Genomic DNA, 26,936 nt, shown 5'->3' with positions numbered 1-26,936 from the left:
ATTGGTCTCATGGAAACTCTGTCTTTCACACGGACGTTTCCAATCTCCACTCTCAAAGAACTCACCTTGGAATCTTCCTCCAAGCAACCGCCTTCTCTTGGGCATCTTCAACAAGGATCCACCTTCAGGCATCGATCTCTCCCTCCGATGTTCCTCTCCCCTGAATTGCCATGTGCATTCAAGCTTCGCTTTCCATGCACTCTCTCTCAGAAATTCAGCCGTACCAACAGAACACCACTGCTTCACAGGCCCAGGGAAAGAAGTCACCAACCTTTAGCAGTCTCCTTGAATCTTCTGGCTTCTTGCAAGCCCACTTTACCTTAATTCTGCTCTCTGCAGCTTTCTCTCTTTAATTCGGAGTCTTTATTCTCCACTCCTTACTTTAACTTCACTGAACGCGACCTGTTTCTGATTTCTGTTCTTGTTTCTTGACTTAACTGTCTTCCTGGGACTTTTTGTCCCATTCCCTGGTTCCTGGAACTTTCTTCTGTCCTTCTGGGAAATCTGCTCTTTGCAGACAGGGTAGACAGTCCTCTGTGCCTCTCTAGAAAATGACATTTCTCTTCTGGGTCACCCTATTGCCTTTTTACTCTTTCACTGTTCCTGCTGAGGTGGTGCAGGGTTCACTTTATATTTAAAAAAAGGGGAAAAGAAAAAACTACGCATGTGCTTGGGGCCGTTAAGTGTCTTTATGGCTATGATCCCAACCAGCTGTGCATGTGCGGCCAGACTCCGGCTGGCACATGCACAGGACCCCTGAAGATCGGAAAAATGATCGATCTGCTCGTGTATGGCCATTCCAGGGCTGGCACATGCATAAACTGCATGAGGCCTACTTGGAACTGTAGTGCATAAGCGTAGTCCTCAGTCTGAGGGCCCAAGCTTTGATTTTAAACAGAGAGTTTTCCTCTTCTACACTCGGACTCCTAGATACCACAGTCAAATGCTGCCTTGATGTCAAGAGCAGCCACTCTCACCTCAAGAATCCAGATCTTTTGACCCCGTTTGGGTCAAGGCTGTAATAAGGTCAGAAGCCTAGTGGCCCAGGTGCAGGTTGATAGCACTGTCAACATCACCATACATCACAAAAATAAAAATACCTGGAAAAACTCAGCAGGTCTGACAGCATCTGCAGAGAGGAACACAGTTAACGTTTCGAGTCCGTATGACTCTTCAACAGAACTAAGTAAAAATAGAAAAAAGGTGAAATATAAGCTGGTTTAAGGGGCGTGGGACAGGTAGAGCTGGATAGAGGGCCAGTGATAGGTGGAGATAGTCCTTTTGTCAATGACATCTTTTGGCTAAGAGGTGTTGAAGGTGGTGATATTATCTAAGGAATGTGCTAAATAACAGAAGGAAGCAGGACAAGCAAGGTACAGATAGTCCTAGTGGGGGTGGGGTGGGGTGAAGGGAAGGGATCGAAATAGGCTAAAAGGTAGAGATAAAACAATGGATGGAAATACATTTAAAAATAATGGAAACAGGTGAGAAAAGAAAAATCTATATAAATTTTTGAAGAAAAAGGGGGGGAGATCGGAAAGTGGGTGGGGACAGAGGAGAGAGTTCATGATCTAAAATTGTTGAACTCAATATTCAGTCCAGAAGGCTGTAAAGTGCCTAGTCAGAAGATGAGGTGCCATTCCTCCAGTTTGCGTTGAGCTTCACTGGACAATGCAGCAGGCCAAGGACGGACATGTGGGCATGAGAGCAGGGTGGAGTGTTGAAATGACAAATGACAGGGAGGTCTGGGTCATGCTTGTGGACAGACCGAAGGTGTTCCGCAAAGCGGTCACCCAGTCTGTGTTTGGTCTCTCCAATGTAGAGGAAATCGCATTGGGAGCAACAAATGCAGTAGACTAAAATTGAGGGAAGTGCAAGTGAAATACTGCTTCACTTGAAAGGAGTGTTTGGGCCCTTGGGCGGTGAGGAGAGGGGAAGTAAAGGGGCAGGTGTTGCACCTTCTGCGGTTGCATGGGAAGGTGCCATGGGAGGGGGTTGAGGTGTAGGGGGTGATGGAGGAGCGGACCAGGGTGTCCCGGAGGGAACCATACATCACTTGGTTGATGATTCAGAGTAGACTTAAGGGGTAGTAATTGGCCAGATTAATGTGTCCTGTTTTTTGTAGACAGGGCATACCTGAACATTTTTCCACATTGTCAGGTAGATACCAGTGTTGTAGCTGTACTGGAACAATTTGGCTAGGGGGCATGGCATTTAATGTCACCTTTTTACTTAGAAAAGCTGAGTTGCTTCATAGAGTAGGTGAAATGGAATAAAGAAGTCTTGCTGCAATTGTATACAGCCTTGGTGAGACTGCACCTGGAGTACTGTGTAGAGTTTTTGTCTCCTACCCAAGGAAGGATATTAAGGGAGGGCAACAAAGGTTCATCAGACTGATCCCTGGGATGGCAGGATCGTCCAATGAGGAAAGATTGAGAACACTGGGCATATATTCTCTAGAATTTAGAAGAATGAGAGTTGACCGCTTTGAAGCTAGAACATTCTTACAGGGCTCGACAGGATAGAAGCAGGAAGGATGTGTCCCCTGGCCGGGGAGTCCAGCACCAGGGGACACAGTTTCAGAATAAGAGGCAGGCCATTTAGGATTGAGATGAGGAAGAATTTCTTCACTCAGAGGATGGTGAATCTTTGGAATTCTTTACCCCAGAGGATGGTAGAAGTTTGATCACTAGGTATATTCAAGACAGGGATCAATAGTTTTCTAGATATTGAAGATATCAAGGAATTTGGGGATAGTGCAGGAAAGTGGTGTTGAGGTAGAAGATCAGCCATGACCTAGGTGAATCGTGGAGCAGGCTTGAGGGGCCGAATGGTCTACTCCTGCTCCTATTTCCTATGAATACAAGAACCTATGAGGATGACATGGTCAAACTGACTTCTTAGAGGTAAAGGAGGACAAGGGATAACACGTCGTGGTTTAGTGCATTTAAATTGTTTAAGGTATGTGTAAATGGTACGTAACATTGGAGACCAAAAGTCATTCACTTCAGCTATGAAAGTTTCTAATTTTACACTAACCTGGATTAATCTCGACTAACTGTAGCTTTCAACATAAATCGAGAGAATTTCATTTTTATAGTAAAGGACGTGTTGCATTGTTGCTTGTAGTACCATAAATATAAAAGATGGCTTTTCATAATAGCTGCTGGAGGTCACATGGAAAATGAGTTCCAACAGACTCAATAAATAATGATCACAATTTTAGCTGCCATACCCTTCTTTTAAAAGCCTGACAGAAGTTCTACCTACGTTAGTGTGTTTGTCCTTGTTGGTATGGGTTCACATAGGGATATGTGCTAATCTCTTCCAATCTTAATCTACATTACTAAATATTCCAAGTCACACACTAAAGCAAACCAGATTCTTATCAACAGCACAATTAACATACATATAAATCTTCCAAATAACAGATTTCTGGTTCTCAAATAGAACAGAGCTATGTGAGCAACTAAAGATAAAGAACAGAATCAGAGAGCTATAGCGGATTCAAGGTTACCTGCACTGTTGGAACTTCCTCAAAAGCACGGATAAAATCATCCTCATCGACAGCACCTGCACCTTCTTTGACTGTTGAGGAATGAGAAATGAATTGAAAAATGAAAGTTGTAATTAACAAAAAAAAATGTTTTCTAAAGTTAATAAATCAAACAAGTTTCATTATTTAGATACAGATGTGAAATGGACCAATTGCTGGACCCCAACTTCACAAACACATCCCATACAGTACTATGATTCACCTTCCACTTTTTATACAATTGGTTGCTTCAAGTGAGAATGCTACTTTGGTCCAATTAGCAACCAACTTTGGTTATCTGGAGATGTTCAGACTCATTTCACAAAAAGACCCTTGCAACCAGAGGATGAAATCATACTTGGTCTGGATTCATACCTAGAGCCAAGGACAGCAGGGCCAGTGACATAGCCACTGAATCACCCATTCCCCACAATTCTGAAACTGGAATCTGTAACACAATGCTTTTTTTTTAACAAACAGAAGGTACATTACATATATTAGCTGACACCAGAAAGCTCATACTTCCACTGAACCTGAAGCAATTTTACCACACAAAGAGCATTTATACAACTTTAGAGGAATCACTGAACAATTGCTCCTAAAATGCAAGGTATGATTTTACAACATACCACTGTTGTATCAGGCTTTTACCTCTATTTATCCACAAAGGAATCAAATAATATTACAACAGGGTTTTAATGATCTTTAACACTTATAAAACGAACTACCTCCATTTTTATGAACTTAAATGAAGAAAGGAACTGAAGTCGAATTTACATAATACTAATAATGAAAAGGGCCACATGTGTAACATTTTTATTTATAGCATTCATAATTGTAGATAACTCCACGATTGCTTTATTTGTCTTTGATTAAATCAAAAATTCAAAAGTTCATGGTGAGGGTGTTGTTTTATGTATGTAGGCTCCTGTGATGAGGGCCTAAGGACTATTCCACAAGTCCATACAATAGAAATCTGGATTGCCACCTTGGTGAAGAGGCTTGTACACCAAGATCTAGGTCATTAACACATTTCAGGAAGAGCAAAGGGCCCAACACTGACCCCAGGAGAGCTCCAAAACAAAGCTTCCTCCACCCAAGAAACATCCATTTACCACTACTCTGTTTCCTGTCATTCATCTACACCATATGGGCTGCAGCAGTTCAAGGTGGCAGTTCACCACCACCTTCTCAAGGGCAATTAGGGATGTGCAATAAATGCTGGCCTGGCCTGTGACACCCATCCCATGAACAAATAAAAAAAACTTCAGCGAGTTCATATCCACATTGCTACTGTCCCCTTTATTCATGAGCTATAACTTTGCTCAGGAGTCTGTTGTGAAGCACTGCATCAAATACCTGTTGGAAATCCATGTACACCACATCAATAGCATTGTCCTTATCTACCCTCTGTTACCTCATCAAAAAACTCCAGCAAGCTAGTTAAACAGATTTTTCCCTTAAATCCATGCTGGATTTCCTTAACTAACCTGCATTTACCCATGTGACAATTAATTGTTAGGGACAGGAGAGTGATTAATTTAAGCAGCCCTGATTTCGCCTCTCGCTACTCATTTGTAAACAGAAAGCATTTTTAAGCGTTGCTGTAATTTCCCCCAAGCCTTCAGTTTTGGAGTGATTCAATCCTCTAATAGCAACCCCACAGCAAACTTGAGATAAAGCTAAAACAAGAGGGTAGTTTATTTTACGCACACGCAAAACATGGGAAAGGGGCTTTGCAATGTCTGCCCCTTTTTTGCATTCATACAATAAAAGAGGGATAAGGGAAAAAAAAGGGTACAGGGCAAGACCACAATAAAAATGAGTTATGGTTCCATGTGAGTCCAGAATCAAAAGTCCAGTGGCGTCTTCCTTCAGAAGTCAGCAGGCTGAAACTGCTGCAGGGTGATTAAACTTTCCAGAAGCGAGGACTTCCACAATGGAAGAAGGCAGGTGGAGATGAATGAGTCTTATAGACACATATACAGGAGTTCCAGTATTCCAATAGTACACAGTGCAGATGAGGGTCATGTGACATACCACCCACTTCTTCACCTGGGTGTTGGACCAAGGGTATATTTTCCCAGGTCTGGAATCTTGAGGTGTTTAATAGAGGAGTCAGGGTCCTTTTTGTCCTTGCAGGCATGCCGTCTCCATTGGCCAGCTCTGCCTTAGAAATGTAAAGTGGGTTGGTGCATTTCTTTGTAACTTGGTTTTCTGCAGTCACAGGAGCATTTGTGCCTCTTTAAAGATAACAAGGTCCCTGTTGGTTTCTGAAGTTTAGAAATTCCTCTGGTAGGAGTCATGGCTCATCAGGGTAAAGTCTTAGTCCAATTAAAAAAAGATAAAATAATAAATTTTATAGAGTAGCCAGGTTGACATCGATATACATTTTCCTTCCTGTCTTCTGGCCGGGACATAATTTTGACCCGTATTATTGTTTCTAGAAGTCTCCCCACCACCAAAGTTAAACCGACTGGCCTGCAGTTATTATCTTTACACCCTTTTTTGAACAAGGATGTAATGTTTGCAATTCTCCAGCCCTGAGTCTAAGGAAGACTGGAAAATTATGGTCAATGCCTCCGCAATTTAAACTCACTTCCTTCAAAACGCTTGGGGACATCTCATCCGGTCCTGGTGCTTTGTCAACTTTTAAGTTGTAACAGCCTATCTAATACCTCATCATCAATTTTAAATCCTTCTAATGTATTAATTACCTCCTCTTTCAACATGACCTGGGTAGCATCTTCTTCCTTGGTAAAGATAGATGCAGGGTATTAATTTAATATGTCATCTATTCCCCCTGCCTCCATGCGTAAATCCCCTTTTTGGTCCCTATTCGGCCCGACTCCTCCTCCTACCACCCTTTTATTTATATGCCTATAGAAGACTTTGGAATTCCTTTTTATGATGGCTGCCAGTCTCTTTTCATACTCCCTCTTTTCTCTTTTATGCCTTTTCACCTCCCCTCTGAACCTTCTATATTCAGTCTGGTTCTGAATTGTATTATCTATCTGGCATCTGTCATAAGCACAATTTTTTCATAATCTTAATCTCCGTCTCATTCGTCATCCAGGGAGCTCTAGATTTGTTTGCCCTGCCTTTCCCCTTCGAGGGAATATATCTTGGCTGTGCCCAAACTCACTCTTCTTTGAAGGTAGCCCATTGTTCAGCTACGGTATTTCCTGCCAACCTTTGATTCCAAGTTACGCAACCCAGGTCCAGTCCTAACCCATTAACCGGGGGAAAGCCAACTTCAATTATTCATACTCTGGATTTTTCTTTGTCCTTTTCCATAGCCAACCGAAAGCTTATGATACAATGATCACTGTCCCTCTAAACATACTTCTACTGATATTTAATCCACTTGGTCCACCTCATTCCCAAGAACCAGGTCCAGCAGTACCTCCCCTCTGAACAATTTCTCCTTAAACTCCACTCACTTCCTCTAAATAAAAGGTGTGGCTATGGGTACCCGCATGGGCGCAAGTTATGCCTGTCTCTTTATGGGGTATGTGGAGCATTCCTTGTTCCAGTTCTACTCCGGCCCCCTCCCACAACTCTTTCTCCGGTACATCGATGATTACTTCGGTGCCGCTTCATGCTCTCGTCTGGACCTGGAAAAATTTTATTAATTTTGCTTCCAATTTCCGCCCCTCCATCATTTTCACATGATCCATCTCTGACACTTCCCTTCCCTTCCCTGACCTCTCTGTCTCAATTTCTGGTAATAGACTATCCACCAATATTCATTACAAGCCTGCCGATTCCCACAGCTACCTTGACTACAGCTCCTCACATCCTGCTTCCTGTAAGGACTCCATCCCATTCTCTCAGTTCCTTCGCCTCCATCGCATCTGTTCTGATGATGCCACTTTCCAAAACAGTTCTGATTTGTCTTCCTTCTTCCTTAACCGAGGTTTTCTGCCCACAGTGGTTGACAGGGCCCTCAACCGTGTCCGGCCCATCTCCCGCGCATCCGTCCTCACACCTTCCTCTCCCTCCCAGAACCATGATAGGGACCCCCTTGTCCTCACTTATCACCCCACCAACCTCCGTATTCAAAAGATCATCCTCCGCCATTTCCGTCAACTCCAGCATGATGCCACCACCAAAAACATCTTCCCTTCACCCCCCGTCGGCATTCCGTAGGGATCGTTCCCTCTGGGACACCCTGGTCCACTCCTCCATTACCCCCTACACCTGAACCCCGTCCCAAGCAACCACAGAAGGTGCAACACCTGCCCCTTTACTTCCCCCCTCCAAGGGCCCAAACACTCCTTTCAAGTGAAGCAGCACTTCACTTGCATTTCCCTCAATTTAGTCAACTGCATTCGTTGCTCCCAATGCGGTCTCCTCTACATTGGAGCGACCAAACGCAGACTGGGTGACCGCTTTGCGGAACACCTTCGGTCTGTCCGCGTGACCCAGATCTCCCTGTCGCTTGCCATTTCAACACGCCACCCTGTTCTCATGCCCACATGTCCGTCCTTGGCCTGCTGCAATGTTCCAGTGAAGTTCAACGCAAACTGGAGGAACAGCACCTCATCTTCCGATTAGGCACTTTACAGCCTTCCGGACTGAATATTGAGTTCAACTTCAGATCATGAATTGTCACCTCCATCCCCACCCCCTTTCCGATCCCCCTTTCTTCTAATAATTTATATATTTTTTTAAATATATTTTTCTTTTCCCACCTATTTCTATTATTTTTAAATTTATTTCCATCCATTGTTTTATCTCCACCTTTTAGCCTATTTTGATCCCATCCTCCTACCCCACCCCCACTAGGGCCATCTGTCACTTGCTCGGCCTGCTTTCTACCCTTAATGTCGCCATTAGCACATCCTTTAGCTAATATCACCACCGTCAAGACTCCTTTGTCCTTTTGTCTATGATATATTTGGCAATCTCTTCTTTGCTTCCACTATCCAGCTCTACCTGTCCCACCCCCCTCAAACAGCTCATATTTCACCTCATTTCTATTTTTCTTTAGTTCTGATGAAGAGTCATACGGACTCGAAACGTTAACTGTCTTCCTCCCCGCAGATGCTGTCAGACCTGCTGAGTTTTTCCAATTATTTTTGTTTATGTTTCAGTACCTCCCTTCTCGTTGGACTGGAAACATACTACACTGAAAATCTTCCTGAACACACTCTAGGAACTCTCGCCTCCTTTGCTCTTTACACTATTACTATCCCAGTCTATATTTGGATCATTTACATCCCCCATTATAACTACTCTAAAATTCTTGCACCTCTAATTTCCTTGCAAATTTGTTCCTCTACATCCTTTCCACTATTTGGTGGGCTACAGACTCTACTGAGCAATGTAACTGAACCATTTTTGTTCATCTCTAGCCAAATAGATTATGTCCTTGACTTCTCTGGGTTACCCTCTCTCTCCAGCACTGCAATGCTCTGCTTAATCAATACTGCTCACCTTTTGTTTCCTATCTTTCCTGAACACCTCATCTCCAGAATATTTAACACCCAGTCCTGCCCTTCTTTGAGCCAGATCTCGTCATATTTCCACATGGCAATCTGCGCCTGTAACTCACCAACATTATGAACCGCACTCTGATATTTCCTCCTGGTTCCCACACCCCTGCCAAGTTAGTTTAAACCGCCCCCCTCCATATCTCTAATAAACAGCCCCCCCAAGGAACTCAGTGCCTGTTCTATTAAGGTGCAATTCAACTGGCCTGTACAGATCTCATCTCTCCCAGAGCCGGTCCAATGTCCCAAGAATCTAAAGACCTCCTGCACCATCTTTCCAGCCTCCCATTTGTATACTCACTTGCATGTGACACTGGGAGAAATCCAGAGATTACTACTTTCAGGGTTCTGCTTGCTAATTTCCATCTAGCTCCCTATACTCTGACTGCGGGGCCATCTCCCTCTTTCTGCCTATGTTGTTCGTGCCAATGTGTACCACGACTGCTGGCCGTTCACCTTCCCTCCTCAGGATGCTTTACACAGCTGTTCAGTGACATCCTTGGCTCTCACACCAGAGAGGCATCACACCATCCTGGATTCACGTCTGTGGCCACAGAAGCACCTGTCTATTCCTCGAACTATCGAATCACCTATCTCTATTGCTCTTCCACTCTTCCTTGCACACCTCCAAACAGCTGAGCCACCAATGGCACCATGGGCTTGGCTCTGTCCCTCAGTCCCTCCCCTATAGGTCATTTCCTGCATGACCAGAGCTCCTATTTAGTTATTGAGTTATGTTTAGAAGATGAAGGAGGAATTATATTGTGCATATATAGGCAGTTTGTTTCAACTAAATAGGTTAGGGAGGACAAGAGTCACAATCTCAATCTATGTAAGTTCAGAATTAGATTTCATGTTAGAAGATGGCTTCTTTCCCCCAGAGAACCATAGACATATGGAACACAACTAATGGCTCATGCAGTGAATGTTAATTCATTGAATAACTTCAAGCAAGAACTGGACCCGTCCCTCGCTGAGGCAGATGCCACTCTGAAAAAAGGTAGATATTGTATGATGATATCAAATCAAGGCCAGAGTGATCTCCCAGGCAAGCTTCAACTGTCAAAAGGGTTCCGTGGGAATTTTCTAGCTTCTCTCTCCTAGGATTGCCTGGGTTTGTATTTGCTTTCTCATCTCTTCCAGGAGGTTATATGGCTTTCCAGGGTTTGGTGTGTACATTTGTGCTATAAAAGGCATTTCAGGCTGGATGAACCAGGGAGGGTTTTTTTTGAGTCTTATCCAATTTATCAGTCTTAAAACTACTCCACAATAATAAGAGCAAATAAAATTACAATTTAGATTGTAGTGTCGATTAGAATGTTAAAGTATCAGGCTTATTTTCCAACATCTCAATTACACATTCTATTTATTATGAGGAAATTGTAGTAACGGATGTCTATAAACTAATTAATAAAGACACTTGAATCACGTTTTATTCCCCTCATTTTGTTTTGCCGGCACCTTATGCCCAGTATGGTTCATCTGTCAACAATCACTGAACACGATATATTCAACTCTATCAGTGTTCCAAAGAATTGCAGTTTGCAGGACTGTCGTCATCATCATCATCATCATCATCAAGAAAAATCAATCACCTGTCACTTATTTTTCTCGATGCTCACAGAATAATGTTCTCTCTTTCCATCACAAGTCCTCTGCCCCACAAAAACAAGCGAGGTGTTTTAGCTGTGTTCCTTTGTTCAGAAATTGCACTAGCAAAGAATAAGTGTACCTTCTTGCCCTGGCTTCACTTCATGGTGATGAGCATTGAGATTTGAATATTGTGATGAAGTATCAGTAGCACTAAAATTGGTCATGCCATGTGGTATACCACAGACCAGATAGCAAAGAGGACATGGGAGAGATTGGATAGGTGCAGTAAGTGTCGTGGTTATGTCACTGGGTGGTTTTCAAGTTCCTCCATGGTCTCATGCCCCTATCTCTGTAATCTCCTCCAGCCCCACAAACCTCCAAAGTATCTATGCTCCTCTAATTAGACCATAAGACATAGGAGCAAAAATTAGGCCATTCGGTTCATTGAGTCTGCTCCGCCATTCAATCATGGCTAATAAGTTTCTCAACCCCATTCTCCCGCCTTCTCCCTGTAACCTTTGATCCCCATACCAATCAATAACCTATCTACCTTGGTCTTAAATACACTCAATGACCTGGCCTCCACAGCCTTCCTGTGGCAATGAATTCCATAGATTCACCACTCTCTGGCTAAAGAAGTTTCTCCTCATCTCTATTCTATAAGGTCTTCCCTTTACTCTGAAGCTGTGCCCTCGGGTCCTAGTCTCTCCTACTAATGGAAACATCTTCCCCACGTCCACTCTATCCAAGCCTTTCAGTATTCTGTAAGTTTCAATCAGATCCCCCCTCATCCTTCTAAACTCCATCGAGTATAGACCCACAGTCCTCAAACGTTCCTCTTTTGTTAAGCCTTTCATTCCTGGGATCGTTCTAGTGAACCTCCTCTGGACCCTCTCCAGGGCCAGCACATCCTTCCTGAGATACGGGGCCCAAAATTGCTCACAATATTCTAAATGTGGTCTGACCAGAGCCTTATAAAGCCTCAGCAGCACATCCCTGCTTTTATATTCTAGTCCTCTCAAAATAAATGCCAACATTGCATTTGCCTTCCTAACTACCGACTCAACCTGCAAGTTAAGAGAATCCTGGACAAGGACTCCCAAGTCCCTTTGCACTCCAGATTTCTGAATTCTCTCCCCATTTAGAAAATAGTCTATGCCTCTATTCTTACTACCAAAGTGCATGACCTCACACTTCCCCACGTTGTATTCCATCTGCCACTACTTTGCCCATTCTCCTAACCTGTCCAAATCCTTCTGCAGCCTCCCCGCCTCCTCAATACTACCTGTCCCTCCATCTATCTTTGTATCATCTGCAAACTTAGCCAGAATGCCCTCAGTTCCTTCATCTAGATCAAAAATATATAAAGTGAAAAGTTGTGGTCCCAACACTGACCCCTGCGGAACTCTACTGGTCACCGGCCGCCACCCTGAGAAGGACCCCCTTATCCCCACTCTCTGCCTCCTGCCAGACAGCCAATCTTCTATCCATGCTAGTACCTTGCCTCTAACACCATGGGCTCTTATCTTACTGAGCAGCCTCCTGTGCGGCACCTTGTCAAAGGCCTTCTGGAAGTCCAAGTAGATAACATCCATTGGCTCTCCTTTGTCTAACCTACTGGTTACATCCTCAAAGAATTCTAACAGATTTGTCAGGTATGACCTCCCGTTGATGAAACCATGCTGACTTTGCCCTATTTTACTATGCACTTCCAAGTATTCTGAAATCTCATCCTTAATAATGGATTCTAAAATCTTACCAACGACCAAGGTCAGGCTAATCGGCCTATAATGTCCCGTCTTTTGCCTCACTCCCTTCTTAAACAGGGGGGGTTACATTAGCGATTTTCCAGTCCTTTGGGACCCTCCCTGACTCCAGTGATTCCTGAAAGATCACCACTAACGCCTCCACTATCTCTTCAGCTATCTCCTTCAGAACTCTGGGGTGTAACCCATCTGGTCCAGGTGATTTATCTACCGTCAGACCTTCCAGTTTTCCTAGAACCTTCTCCTTTGTAATGGCCACCATACTCACCTCTGCCCCACGACTCTCTTGAACTTTGGGGATGTTACTCGTGTCTTCCACAGTGAAGACTGGCGCAAAGTACCTATTCAGTTCCTCCGCCATTTCTTTGTTCCCTACTACTACTTCTCCAGCGTCATTTTCCAGCGGCCCAGTGTCTACTTTTGCCTCTCTCTTACCCTTTATATATCTAAAAAACTCTTGCAATCTTCTTTTATATTACTGGCTAGTTTACCCTTATATTTAATCTTCTCCCTCCTTATTTCTTTTTTAGTTGTCCTCTGTTGGTCTTTGTAGGCTTCCCAATCCCCTGGTTTCCCACTGCTCTTCGCCGCATTGTATGCTTTCTCTTTAGCTTTTATGCTGTCCCTGACTTTCCTTGTCAGCCATGGTTGCCTCGTCCTCCCTTTAATATGCTTCTTTTTCCTAGGGATGAATTTTTGCTCTGTCTCCCAAATTACTCCCAGAAACTCCTGCCATTGCTGTTCCACTGTCTTTCCTGCTAGGCTCATCTCCCAGTCAATTCTGGCCAGCTCCTCCCTCATGCCTCTGTAGTTGCCTTTATTCAACTGTAATACTGTTACATCTGATTCCAGCTTTTTCCTCTCAAATTGCAGGATAAATTCTATCATATTATGGTCACTTCCTCCGCAGGGTTCCTTCACCTTAAGCTCCCTTATCAAATCTGCCTCATTACACATCACTAAATCTAGAATTGCCTGTTCCCTAGTGGGCTCCACCACAAGCTGCTCCAAAAAGCCATCTTGTAGACATTCCACAAATTCCTTTTCTTGGGATCCACTACCAACCTGATTTTCCCAGTCTACCTGCATATTGAAATCCCCCATGATCACTGTAACCTTGCCTTTCTTACACGCCTTTTCTATCTCCTGGTGTATCTTGTGCCCCACATCCTGACTACTATTCAGAGGCCTGTACATAACTCCCATTATGGTTTTTTAACCTTTGTGGTTCCTCAACTCTACCCACACAGATTCTACATCATCTGACCCTACGTCATTTCTTGCTATCGATTTAATTTCATTTCTTCCTAACAAAGCAATCCCACCCCCTCTGCCAACCTGCCTATCTTTTCAATAGGATATATATCCTTGGATATTTAGCTCCCAGTTCTGATCCCCTGGCACCCATGTCTCCGTGATGCCCACCACATCATACCTGCCAATTTCAATCTGCGCCACAAGCTCATTTACCTTATTTAATATACTGCGTGTGCATTCAGATACAACACCTTCAGTCCTGTATTTCCTGTCCCCTTTCTCATTGTCGTCCCTTTATCTGATGTGCTTGAAGTTAGATTCCTAGCCCTTTCCAAACACTCTGTCCTATTTTGTGTTCTGGGGACTTTAATAGCCTCTCCTGGGCTCTCCTTTCTTTTCAGTTCTTTCATAATTTTCCATGAAGTTTAATCCATCCCCCCCACACGCTAACCTGCTGCTTTGTTTCCCATTAGTCATACTTCTTGGAGTTTTACCGCCCCCCCCTTCTAGTTCAAAGTCCTGTTGACCACCCTATTTAGCCTTTTCGCTAGAACATTGGTCCCAGATCAGTTCAGTTGGAGACCGTTTAGCCACGTGTTTACTTCCCTTATCCTCATATCCCTATGCCAATTTGCACGTGGCTCGGGTAGTAATCCGGAGATTATAACCCTTGAGGACCTGTTCTTTAATTTAGTTCCTAGTTCCTGATAATCCCCAAACAGGTCCTCTTTCCTAGTCTTACCTATGTTACTTGTCCCGACGTGGACCACAACAACTGGATCCTCCCCCTCCCTCTCCAATATCCTTTCAAGCCGGTCAGAGATGTCCCTCACTCTGGCAACGGGCAGGCAACATACCATGCGGGACTCTCGATCCTGCTTACAAAGGAGGCTATCAATTCCCCTAATTATAGAATCACCTACAACTACCACTTGTCTTTCTGCTCCCCCCTCTTGAATGGCCTCTTGTGCCACGGTGCCATGGTCAGCTGGCTCATCCTCCCTACAGCCCTGTTCCTCATCCACACAGGGAGCAAGTACCTCGTACCTGTTGGACAAGGTCAAGAGCTGAGGCTCTTCTGTTCCTGAACACAGGATCCCTCTACCCGTCTCACTTGCAGTCACACCCTGCTGACCCTGACCACTGACCGAACTTGAGGTACTTAATCTACCGGGTGTGACTGCTTCCTGAAACAAAGCGTCCAGGTAACTCTCCCCATCCCGGATGTGCCGCAGCGTCCGGAGCTCGGACTCCAGCTCATCAATTCTGAGCTGGAGTTCCTCCAGCAACCAACACTTGTGGTCACTGCGACTTGCAATGGGATCTGCCAGCTCCCACATCATACAGCTACAACACGTCACCTGCCCAGCCATCTCGACTTAGATAATTAATTTATTAATTAGCTTTGCAGTGTTTTTTTTTCAAATTTGGTGCAGATTTCCTACCAACCAATCAGGTCACAGCTTTCCTGTGATGTCACTATTTCAGTTTTGGCGTCAGTTACTCTGTGCCCCGAGGTCACCGCTCCGGTGCTCCTCCCTCCGAGTCTGCTCCCTGGAGACAAGGCCGCAAATCCCCGAGGTAAGCTAAATTTATACACTCCGCTCCGGTGCTCCTCCCTCTGAGTCTGCTCCCAGGATTTACTCACCAATCAGCTGCTTTGTCTTTAAAATCCACTTTCAGAAGTGTCCCTCGCAGGTCTGGTGCACTCCTGAAGGCACTGCCTCTTCCTCTCTCTTTTTTTAAGGTTTGAGGAGGGACGGAGGGATGGAAACACTACAGCAATGTAATGTTTGGGGCTATTCCGTTCTTTGACAGTGGGTCCTCCTCAATTCCCTCCTGAGTCGCGGTGTCTGCGGTGACTTCTCCCAGGATGCTTCAGTCACTTCTCACCAGCGCCCTCTGTTGGACGCTCTTCCTCCTGTTGAGTGCAAGAGTCCTTCTCCTCGATTCCCTCCTGAGTCACGGTGGCTGCGGTGACTTCTCCCAGAATACTTCTGTCACTTCTCACCAGCGCCCTCTGTTGGACACTATTCCTCATGTTAAGTGCAAGAGTCCTTCTCCTCGATTCCCTCCGGAGTCACGGTGGCTGCGGTGACTTCTCCCAGAATGCTTCAGTCACTTCGCACCAGCGCCCTCTGTTGGATGCTCTTCCTCCTGTTGAGTGCAAGAGTCCTTCTCCTCGATTCCCTCCTGACTCGCGGTGGCTGCGGTGACTTCTCCCAGAATGCTCGTCACTTCTCACCAGCACCCTCTGTTGTAATTCTGGCCATTCAAGCATCCCATTTTTAATTACTCCACCATGTCTTCAGTTACCTAGGCCTTGGCCCTAAGTTCTGGAATTCCCTTCCTACACTTGCCTACTTCACTTTCCTCCTTTATGGCACTCCTTAAAAACTACCTCTTTGACCATGTTTTTGGTCATCTGACCTAATATCTCCTAACATGGCTTGGTATCATACTTTGTTTTACAATGCTCCTGTGAAACACCTTGGAATGTTTTATTGCATTAAAGGTACTATTTAAGTTGTTGTTGTTATAACCAACATACTCCAGCTGATCAACAGTATATACAAACTACAAAACCTCCTGCCTTTAGCCAGTTTTAACTTCAGCACTACCCTTTTGCACACTTAGAGGCCTTACTGCGTTCAATCCACATCCAAATTTTCCGAACATACACTGAAAAGAAAATATTAATTTTCATAAGGCATTTTATGACCATTCCCGGAAATGTCTTGAAGTGCACGCCAAATTCTCATGAAATTCACAAAGGCTGTTTGAATTCAGTCTAATCAGAAACGTCAGTACAATACTGAGAGGTCTAAGGTCTTTTTTTCAAACTGAGATGTTAAACCAAGTCGTTGTCTCTGTAACAGTGGCTCAGAAATGTTAACTATCGCATGACTGTGCAAAGAAAAGCAAGAGGTTCTTCACTCGTCCTGGGCAACAAACATCTCTGATAATTGTTCATCGCGTTGCTACATGCAAAATGAATGATTATATTTACTTACACAACATAGTCAGTACATGTCCAGGTACTATGTTCATTGTTGACAGATACAGTTTGGGCTATATACATAAGGCTTTCTTTATATAGGTTTACACATATAATTAATCTGTAATGTTAATTTGTGTAGTTTTATTTTATCGGAGTGAAGTATTATAAATGACACCACTTAATTCATCAAAAATAATATGTAATCACAAACTTCAACTCCTAGGCTCTTGAGTTTTCAGATGGAAGACATTCTTCAAATAATATTTGCACTTGGAGTTTAATGTCATTGGTTTTACAAACCTGACATTATGCCAATGGTTGGTATCTTTAACGCTTTTCCCTATATCAGAAATTTGAATTCAGAGTATCTGACATTTGATGAAGAACTATCCACTATTACTGCTTCCAGTCTATAGCATCCTTGAAATGTTACCCACTTCTTAAAAGATAGAATGAGCAGCATAGTATATCAAAAAGACAAAATATCCATCACATCCAGAATTTCCACTCCCCTTTAAAGGATACTACCCATTTTGGGAGTGAAAGAAGCAGGATAAAAACAGAGCATCAAGCTTCATAAAAATATAATCTGTGGGTAAAAGAAGTGGCAGCACAAAATAGCTTATGCAACTACACAAATCCTGTGTAAAAAGAACAATTAAAGTTAAGTCCTTATTCCAATATGGATTTTAACTGACACTGCTAGCCACAAGTTCCTGATGTATAGAAATACCATCCACAGAATTAGATTGTATACATGAATAATGGATTATAAAGGATAAAGAATATGGGAACAAGGTGAGCAAATGCAATTAGAACTATCTATTTGCATGGGGAGCGAGCCTCGACATGGGCTGGTTGGGAAGAATGGCCCATTTCTGTGTTCCAAGTTCTTTCTATCCATTTGTTGAAAGAGGTGGTCACAGGACAAATTATGTAGAAACATTTGCCAAACCAGACACTGAATGTGTCTCACCTGTTCCACTTCTCAAGCCAACTGCAGACGATCCTGGTCTACGACCTGTGCCGACTGGACGCCGTGAACTGGGAGCTTTTGAGGATGTGGAGCTAGCAGAAGATGGTCTGTTTCCATCCACAGAATCTTCATCATCAAAATTTTTATCTAGATAAAAAAAAGGAAAAATATGAAAACAATTTCCTCAATCAGCATTCTAAATATGCTTCAGTATAAAACCATCATCCCTAGGTGTTAATTACTAGAGCCAATTTCAACATCACACACCACTACATTATCTGGTGATCTACTTCTTTTCAAAATGACATCTGAAACACCAGAGGAGACTGGACATTTCGGAGCTTTCCTCCTTTACATAGCTCTATTTCCTTTAATAAATTGCATTTAGTGCATTTTTGTTCATGTATACTCTGTTAAAATATACAACATTCACTTACAAGCACAAATTTTTTTGCAGATTAGTCTTCTCATCATCCCTCCCTTTAACAATCGCAATCACCACCTCTGCTTCAACAGATTCTATTTGCAATCAATCCAGACAATGATCAATCATGCTCTCATGTGCTATGAGGCTAAGCACACACTGTCCACTGAGCACTAAAACAGATATACCCCAACATATTCATCAGTAGCATGTGCCTTAAGTCCAAACAGAATATTCCAGATGACTGCATGTGGAAATATTGTAACTTTTGTGTTTTTTTTAAGTCTTTAAAAGGCACTATCAAAAGAAAATGGGAAGTAAAAGGCAATCCCTGCTGCTATCAAAACCCACAGCTAGAGTCTGCCTCAAGCATCTCATGGGAGGCGTTAGGAGGACTGCTCGAACAGCTGTCATCAATTTCCTTTGACAAATAAAATGTCGGCTTTATTATCTATTCCAAACTCTTCTGACCTCAATATTAAACAGCTGCAACACTCAAAAAGCAGTATCTTGTGCAGATTACTTTTTACTGGTTCGCTATTTCAGAAGGTTTTTTTTGGAAAGATGTTTATGAATTAAGACACACAAGTTCTAATTCTTAACATACATTTGACCAGACACCCTCATCATGAGCCAAGGAGCTGCAGCAGGGATCTATACACCAATATGAATAGTGGACAACACATGAGATACATTTTCAATCTGATAAAACCAGAACCTTCTTTACATCAGAAAAGAAATACACACAGTTTAATTTATTTTACGTAATAAGGCACATTTTTAAAATGATCAGTGATAATGCTTCCCCCTTGTGGCAAGAGGAAAGTGCATCACTACAAGCTTAGTTTCCCAGTAACAAACACATGGTTCAGAAACTTGGATGAGGTCTAATGGGTTTAATAATAGCGAATTCTCCTTTTTTGAATAGGTCAGGACTTCCATGTAACACCTCAAAATGTGGATTCATAACATAAAATAATAGTTTAACTGTAAATCAAATCTGGATTCCAAAACCAAACAACTTGAAAAAAAAACTTGAAAAACTGTATATACTGACGAAAGGCAATTCTGCCCATCAAATGCACTCATCACTCAGATCACTTAGAATCATCTCTCTCATCTACAAAATTGATTTTCTGAAGAAAGGTACATCAAATATAAACTCAACTCCAAACTATTTCATGAAAAATCCCCAGAATATTTATCCATCCTCATATCTGTTTAGCTTTGACCTGGTCTCAAAAATGTCCTGTGTTTCAAAACGCAGAGGGTACATTATTGCATCCCATGAAATTCTGATCATCTCAACCTACACCTTTCACCATAAACATCAGTCTCATATCACACAGATGATTAAATAAGGCAACTCTATATCCTCTGTGAAGCTACAGTTTTGAAACAGCAGTTCAGTTTGCGTCAATTATTACAGGAAAAGATATATTTTGTTCCTGCACCAAGACCATACGTCAATTTTTAAACCAGAAAGCAAACGTTCAAAATAAAACTCTAACAATGAAGTAGCACTGGAGTAGATGCTGAAGGGGCAAGGATGTGAGGAGTCCAGCTATAATTTTTACACTATTACATCTACAGATTGTGTCACACCATCATTTTCACAATTCTCCACTTAAACAGGAAACCTACATACTGAACAATTTTTAAAATGAGTTCCCATTGATATTGCAGAATGCGAGTTCATTCAGTAGTTTAGTGGGCAAATGCACAGGCAATATGATACGGAGTCATATAGATCTGTAGAGTTCCAAGTTTGGTCTGTGCTGAGTTAGGTAACTTTAGTAAAGAAATTGGATGGAGCATTACAATTGGGTCTAATATCGGGGTGGGGGAAGGGAAAAATCATTGTCCCAATCAGAAACAAATAACCGTGGTCAGAGTGTTTGGATTTGATAGGGCCCAGCTGTGACACCACCAGTCGACTAAGCTGGGAGATACTCAGTATCCAAGCTGCCGCATGAAGGAAGACCTCATGAGCAACCTATGGGAAGGTTCCTGTAGTATTAGTCATACACCCAGAGGTTTATTAAGGGTGGGGGGGTGGGTGCAGGATGGCTGTAGATTACAGAAGGCAGGAAGAAATAAAAAGGAGAGAGTCAGGTTTTGTTACGGGTTTGCTACTTAGCCACAACTCAGATAGTACATCAACAGCAACAGAATTACAGCAATAATTCATGAACAATGTGCATAAAAAGATCATTTTTAAGTAAAGAGACATTCTAAAGTAATGAAATTGCATAGCTATGTACTAGGTTAATGTTAAAAATATGTTTTAAAAGAAAACAGATAGTGTGGTAGAGTCCATAATTTGAAAGCATATTATTTGGTTTTAAAAGATAATTGATTTACACTACTTAAATGAGAGCTGTTATCTTCACCATTTTATTTTATGATCTTACACTAGAGAAATACATTAACTGAAAATAATTTGTTCTGCATGCCAACAAAAAAAACCGCAATGGGAGAATAGGGATAGTGGTAATGTCACTGAACTAATAATCCAGAGGCCCAGGCTAATGCTTTGGGGACACAAGTTCAAATCTCACAGCAGCTGGTGGAATTTAAATTCAGTTAATGAATCTGGAATCGTAAAGCTGGCCTCAGTAATGGTGGCCATGAAACTATCAACAATTGTGTAAAAACCCATCTGGTCCACTAATGTCCTTTAGGGAAGGAAATCTGCCATCCTTACCCAGTCTGGCCTAAACATGACTATGGACGCACAGTAATATGGTTGACTCTTAATTACCCTCTGAAAACAAGCCACTCAGTTCAGGGATGGGCTACAAATTCCAGCACTGTCAACAATACCCACATCCCATGAAAGAATAAAGAAAGAAAATTGCAACTATGCCACCTCATATTAAGAATTAATTCCTTACTTTTAGCGATTCTTGATTCAGATCATCTCAGTAGGCTGTACCCATTTAACATTTGATTAAAGAAGGAAAACAATAAATTATACAAAACAATTGCTTAAATTAAGAAATTGGATGGGATTAAAAGGAAATTATTAAAAGATGAAGGAATAGTGAAGGTAAATAAAAGGAAAAGAAAAATCAATAAGCAAACAAGGCAACATAAAAGGGTGAAGCAAATTAAAATAAAGAACAAAAGGTGCAATACAATTGTCAACTAACACACTAATACCTTATCTAGTATATGCATATTATGAAGACGTTCAAGTTGAAGACATTCTCAGTTGAGGAGCTCCTTCAAAATTCCAGTTGCAAGAAAGACACTCCAACAGCAACATCCTCTCCCAAGTCAACATGCCCAGTATCGGGCACTGATCACTCAAAACCAGCTCCGCTGGGCAGGACATGTCATCCGCATGCCTGATGTCAGACTCCCAAAACAACTGTTCTAGTGGAATTTGGCCACAGCAGTGACTGCCAGGAGGACAACGGAAATAATTCAGGGATGTCTTGAAAACATCCCTGAAGAGATCAAACGTCCCCGGCGGCTCATGGGAGACCCTGGCTTGTAACTGACGAAAACGGAGGAGGTTTATTTGGGAAGGCACCAAACACATCGAGATTCTTCATCGGGAGCATGCAGAGGCAAAGTCGAGCACACAAACGCCTCACCTGACCGACCCTTCAAGTACCAACTGCCCCACATATGGCAGAGTCTGCAGATCGCGCATTGGAGTTATCAACCATCTCAGAAGCCATCAAACTAGAGTGGAGGCAAGTTACCCATGATCCCAAGTGACTGCCTAAGAAGGAGGATACATACAATGGCAAATAAACTAGTCAATTACTGTCATGGATAAGTACAATCCTTATGGTCAAAACAGACAGTAAAACCCTTTCAGCATTATTGTCTTTACCTTCAAAATACACTAATTAGTCATGTTATGAAGAGATATTAATGTCTATAATGTCATTGGAAATTATTTTTTAAAATAGCGTTCCAGTGGGGTCTGTGTGCGCATCTTAGGTGGATTAAAGCCAGCTAGTCTGGGTGCTTTGATGTATAGTGGTTTTGAGATGTTGATTAGGTAAACGTAAGGAGGGTAGATGGTAAATTTTCTTATGTTAAAAGAAACCATTCAAAATTGTGGGTGAAATCTTACACCTTGCTAGAAGACGCCAAGGAATGTGTTTTTTTTCAGCTTACTAATAAAATTGGTGGGATGAAAGGATGTTATTGTTAGAAGAGGTAAAGTTAAAAGCCAAGAGATACAATGGAAAATTTACATTCAAAGAAAAAGATATGTATAAAGGAGAAAGGAGATTGTGTGCAAGGTAGAGGCATTTTAAGATCCAACAAGTGTGAGAAGCCTCCAGCCTGTAAGCCTCAAGCTGCTATCTGCAAGGACCCAGAGCTGAAAGGAACTCATTTTTAATGTGACTGTCCAGGATATGCTTTCCAGGTATAAAAACAAAAAACTACTGCGGATGCTGGAAATCCAAAACAAAAACAGAATTACCTGGAAAAACTCAGCAGGTCTGGCAGCATCGGCAGAGAAGAAAAGAGTTGACGTTTTGAGTCCTCATGAAGGGTCTGTTTTTTGTTATGCTTTCCAGGTGTCTGCTTAAATCTATGAGATTTACTGTTGCCTTAACAGGGGTGTAACTGAGAGTCAGATTAATTAGGGGATTTTTGTAGTTATTTTAGTAGTAATTTTGTAGACTTATGTATGTGTTTACAATCTTTCGTGTATTAATAAATATTTAATTTAGTTTTATAAAAATCGAGACTCGGTGATCTTACTACTACTGAATTCAAAGCCTGCATCACGAAATACACAAATTGCAAAAAATGGGTTATGACAGTTGTTTCAAGTTTCCCTCTGGGATTTGAACTCAGCCTTTACTGTGTCATAATAGTCATTAAAAATGTTTTTAAAACCAAGATCAAAGATGAAAATTTACTGAATTTATTTTTGGAGGATATGGCAGCATATTTCTTACTTCCTTTCTCTTCGGACAACACACAGCCATTTTAAATCCAATCTGGTTGTAAATTCTATACAAAAACATGGCCTTGTGAGTTGGCTTTTTATTGACAATTGTCAATGGTGTTGCATCTTTAGTCAAAGCTATGATGCCTGAGGATCAGCAATACCATAAACAAATAGCTCAAATTCTAGGCAGAATGGATGCCTGCATGCTTTTTCTGGTGCTTACCAAGTGCGTAGTAGTGCTCAGCCGTGGCTTAGAGGTAGCATCTCTGGCCTCCAAGTCTTAAAATTCAAATCCCACTCCAGAATCTTGTACACAAGTTCCAAGTCGATACTCTAGTGCAGTGCTGAGCAAGTGCTACACTGTCCAAGCTGCCACCTTTCAAATGAGATATTAAACCGAGGCCATGTCTTTCTTTGCAGGTGGATGGATTTAAAAGAGCCCTCTGGCACCTATTTTGAAGAGCAACGGGGGGAGGTGTCACCAGACTCCCTAAACTATCACTAAAATAAATATCATTCAATGTTGTTGTTTTATGAATTGGCTGCTACATTTCCCTACATTACAAGAGAGACTATATTCCAGAAGTACTTAATTGCTTGCAAATCACTGAGGGGCTTCCTAGGGTCATGAAAAGATGCCAGATAAATGCAAGTTCTTTCTTTGTAAACTAAGTATTAATGGAAATATGTAAACTAAGCATTAATGGAAATATATAAGTTTATAAAAAAATCAGAAATCTAAAGTGATTATGTGATAGAGACAACAAATCTTCGCAGCCGTAGAGCCACTTGGCAGTTGAAATGACAATCCAGGAAGTGGGCGTCGAGAAAAGAAATCCCCAAAACCTCTCAAACTTTGGCTTTGCCGCAAGGTAGAATGTGTTTGATATAAATCAGCTGTTGAGGCCTTAATTGACCATGTAGCAAAGTGGAGTGAGGTTTCCTCCTCCAGGGAGCATTGCTCTGGTTGGGTCAGGACCCGACTCTGGATTCAGTCTGCATTTATACAAATTTCAGTGTCAGTAAACTGCTCTGCACTGATGCAACAGTTCGAGTGTGATCTGACACAGGGTGCACTGACATTGGATCTAACATAGTGTTCAATGATAATGAAGGTTGCAAGGACATGAGCTGCCTAATTTGCAAATTCAATAGTGAGATCGTGGTTGGACCCTTAAAGCAGTAATCCCAACTGAATTCTTAAAGAAGAGGAAATTCACAGGTAATCTCAAAATTATAAGAAAGGAAGGGCATTACATCAATATATGTTCTCTTAGATTCTCCAGTAAATGCAAAACAATATTTGGTTTGCAGTTGGGCCACTCAGTTCATTTACAAGCAGTAGTTAATATACATCAGTATTATAGGGTGACTTGCAGAGTTTGAATTCCAATTAAAATTCATCAAAGATCATTTTGTTTTGATAATAAGCAGTGTCGAAAGCTTTGTTAATTTATTGCAAGATTGTCTATATATTCTTCGTGCATTATTTATAATGAAAATGTAAATACAAGATATCTTCCTGTTTTAATCTGACATAGCTTGTACATAATTTACAAAAGTTACAATAAATTAAAGGGAAAAGATGTACATAGTAAACTAATAAGATACATATTTCAAGCTAAATATTTCCAAGTTATTAATTAACACTGTTCAATCTAGATTACATCTTTTGAAGTTCATTTTAGGTTCAAGAGTGAAAGAGCAAAACAGCTTATGGCAATAATGTTCCTGCATCTGGGTATCTATCGCACACTGGTACATAGGATACAATGCACAAGACACACCACTAAATGAAGAGCAGCAAGCCATGAATGCTGCAGCAATTTCTACATTAGTTTAATAGGCTGCAAATTTCAACAGCATAAATCCTTTTTATTGCAAATAATTTGAAAATGACTGAGATTCTACAATAAAAAATCCTGTGACCTGGTCGTAAATTACACACATTATACTTTAAATTAGATTCTGCTGTCTGATGGAGTTTACAACAGTTTGTCACCTTAAACTGAAAAGGACAAAATATCACACCGATGGCAGCTTATGCTTGTTTCTTAATTTTGCAATCATCTGCAGAATGTATAAGTGACAGAACAAGAGGGTAAGATAGTCCTGCAATCAGCTTACAGAAATATATTTATAAAGCATCACTTTATACAAATGATGTATTGAAGCAGATTGCACATTTCAACAATCTTAAATAATAAGTCACAAGTTTGACACTGTGGCCGTACTCTCATCTCCAAGTCAGATGATAGTAATCTCAAACCCAGTTAAAATCAAGGTTCAATCTGCATGTTTGGGTAGAAACCTCTCTCACTGCCTAGTGCTGCTCCTGAAAAAAAAATGGATGTAGTTGTCAGAGTAAACCATCTTAGCCCGAGGGTATCACTATAGGAGTTTCTCAGGGGAAGGCTTTTGGCCCAACCATCTTCAGCTGCTTTATCAACAACCTCATATTCATCATAAAGTCAGGAAGGTGGTTATCAACTGATAATTACATCACTCCCAGCTGCATTCACATCTGACTACAGCAGGGCCTGAATAATATACAGGCTTGGGGTGAAGTCACATGTTACATTTGCACCATTTCGTTTAATGGAAATCTCCAAGGAGAGTAGACCCAGCCACTTTGCCTTGACCTTCAACAGCACCACTATTATTCAGTTCCCCAATCAGCACTTGGATGTTACCAGCATCCAGGCATTTAACCGGAGCAGCTATAAGAACAATGAGGCTGGAGCAGCAGGGCAGATGCTGAGTTTTGTACAAGGGGCTCACCTACTGACAAGACTCACCTCCATCTCTGAATCTCAAGTCAGGTGTGTGATAGAACTTTTATGACTTACCTGAATGGATATAGCCAAAACAGTACTCCAGAATCTCAATTCTGCCCAGGATCGAGCAGTTTGTCTGATCCATACCCATGAGCTAACTAATCTGAAGCTCAAATTGTAAAAAGATTTCAAGCAGTTAATTGCATCTCCCCAGCACTATATAAATGTTAGTGCTGAGCCTTCTTAATATTATGAAAAAGTGGAAATTGTAACCGTTTTCTGCTACTAGAAAGCAGAGCCTTGACAAACATTACGAAAATTCCATGGCAAAGTGGCAAAACAGTTGAAGGAAACTGATTGCATCTGTTCATTTACCAGCCATAAAGCTAGTGGTAATAGCTGGATGATAAAGCTAGTGGTAACAGCTAGTTGATAATTCTAGCGCACTACAGTTTCAGAATTTTCAAATCCATCTTTGAAGCTGTACATTACGAAGGACATTTTTATCACTTTCTATACACGGTATGCGTAAGGAACTCACTGTGCTGTCAACCATGATGGATTTGCTCAATTCATGCTTCATGTGCCCTGAAGAACACACCTCATCAGCACAATGCCACAAGCACATTTTTTTTTGGATAATCCATACAATTGTGCACATTACTCAAGGGCTTTGAATATTCAACTGGAAATATTTACTCTTGCTGTGCAGTGCTTTAAACACAGACACTTTTTAAAGCGTTAATGTTTAATGCACAGAGAAAAAGGGTTGAATCTCTCTCTGGGGAAAACCCAATCTGTGCACTTTTGCAACTCGCAAGCTACACACCAAACCCATGTGTGACTACAAACGCAATTTTTGTCTTTTCACACTATGGTCTGGTTCGCAGTGAAGCTTGTGAGCCAAGAACCAGTAGGGGAGTGCGGGTGTGGAGATGGGCCAGTTAGAACATAAGAAATAGCAGTAGGCCATTCGGTCCCTCAAGCATGCCCTGCACTTCAACAAGATCATGGCTGATATGTCCCAGGCCTCAACTCCTCTTTTGTGCCAGCTCCTCAGCCCTCAACTCCCCAATATTTCAAAAATCTACCTACCTCCTCTTTAAATATTTTCAGTGATCTAGCTTCCACAGCTCTCTGGGGTAGAGAATTCCAGACATTCACTTCCTCAGAAGAAAT

At 41.9% G+C, this 26,936-nt stretch overlaps 1 protein-coding gene across 4 annotated transcripts in view; it reads right to left on the bottom strand.

Moving 5' to 3' along the window:
• clasp1a (cytoplasmic linker associated protein 1a) overlaps positions 1 to 26,936 on the bottom strand; it is a 316,093-nt gene that overhangs the window by 149,295 nt on the left and 139,862 nt on the right. For all 4 annotated transcript variants that reach the window (XM_078552573.1, XM_078552570.1, XM_078552571.1 and 1 more), the window contains exons 9-10: positions 17,627 to 17,773; positions 3,518 to 3,588 (exon numbers count right to left, since the gene is read on the bottom strand). In XM_078552573.1, the coding sequence (XP_078408699.1) occupies positions 3,518 to 3,588; positions 17,627 to 17,773 (218 nt within the window). The remainder of the gene's footprint in view (positions 1 to 3,517; positions 3,589 to 17,626; positions 17,774 to 26,936) is intronic.

This window comes from Cetorhinus maximus, chromosome 11, assembly GCF_964194155.1.
Source record: "Cetorhinus maximus chromosome 11, sCetMax3.hap1.1, whole genome shotgun sequence".
In the NCBI taxonomy this organism is placed as follows: Eukaryota; Metazoa; Chordata; class Chondrichthyes; order Lamniformes; family Cetorhinidae; genus Cetorhinus; species Cetorhinus maximus.
This window is presented reverse-complemented; position numbering and strand designations above follow the sequence as displayed.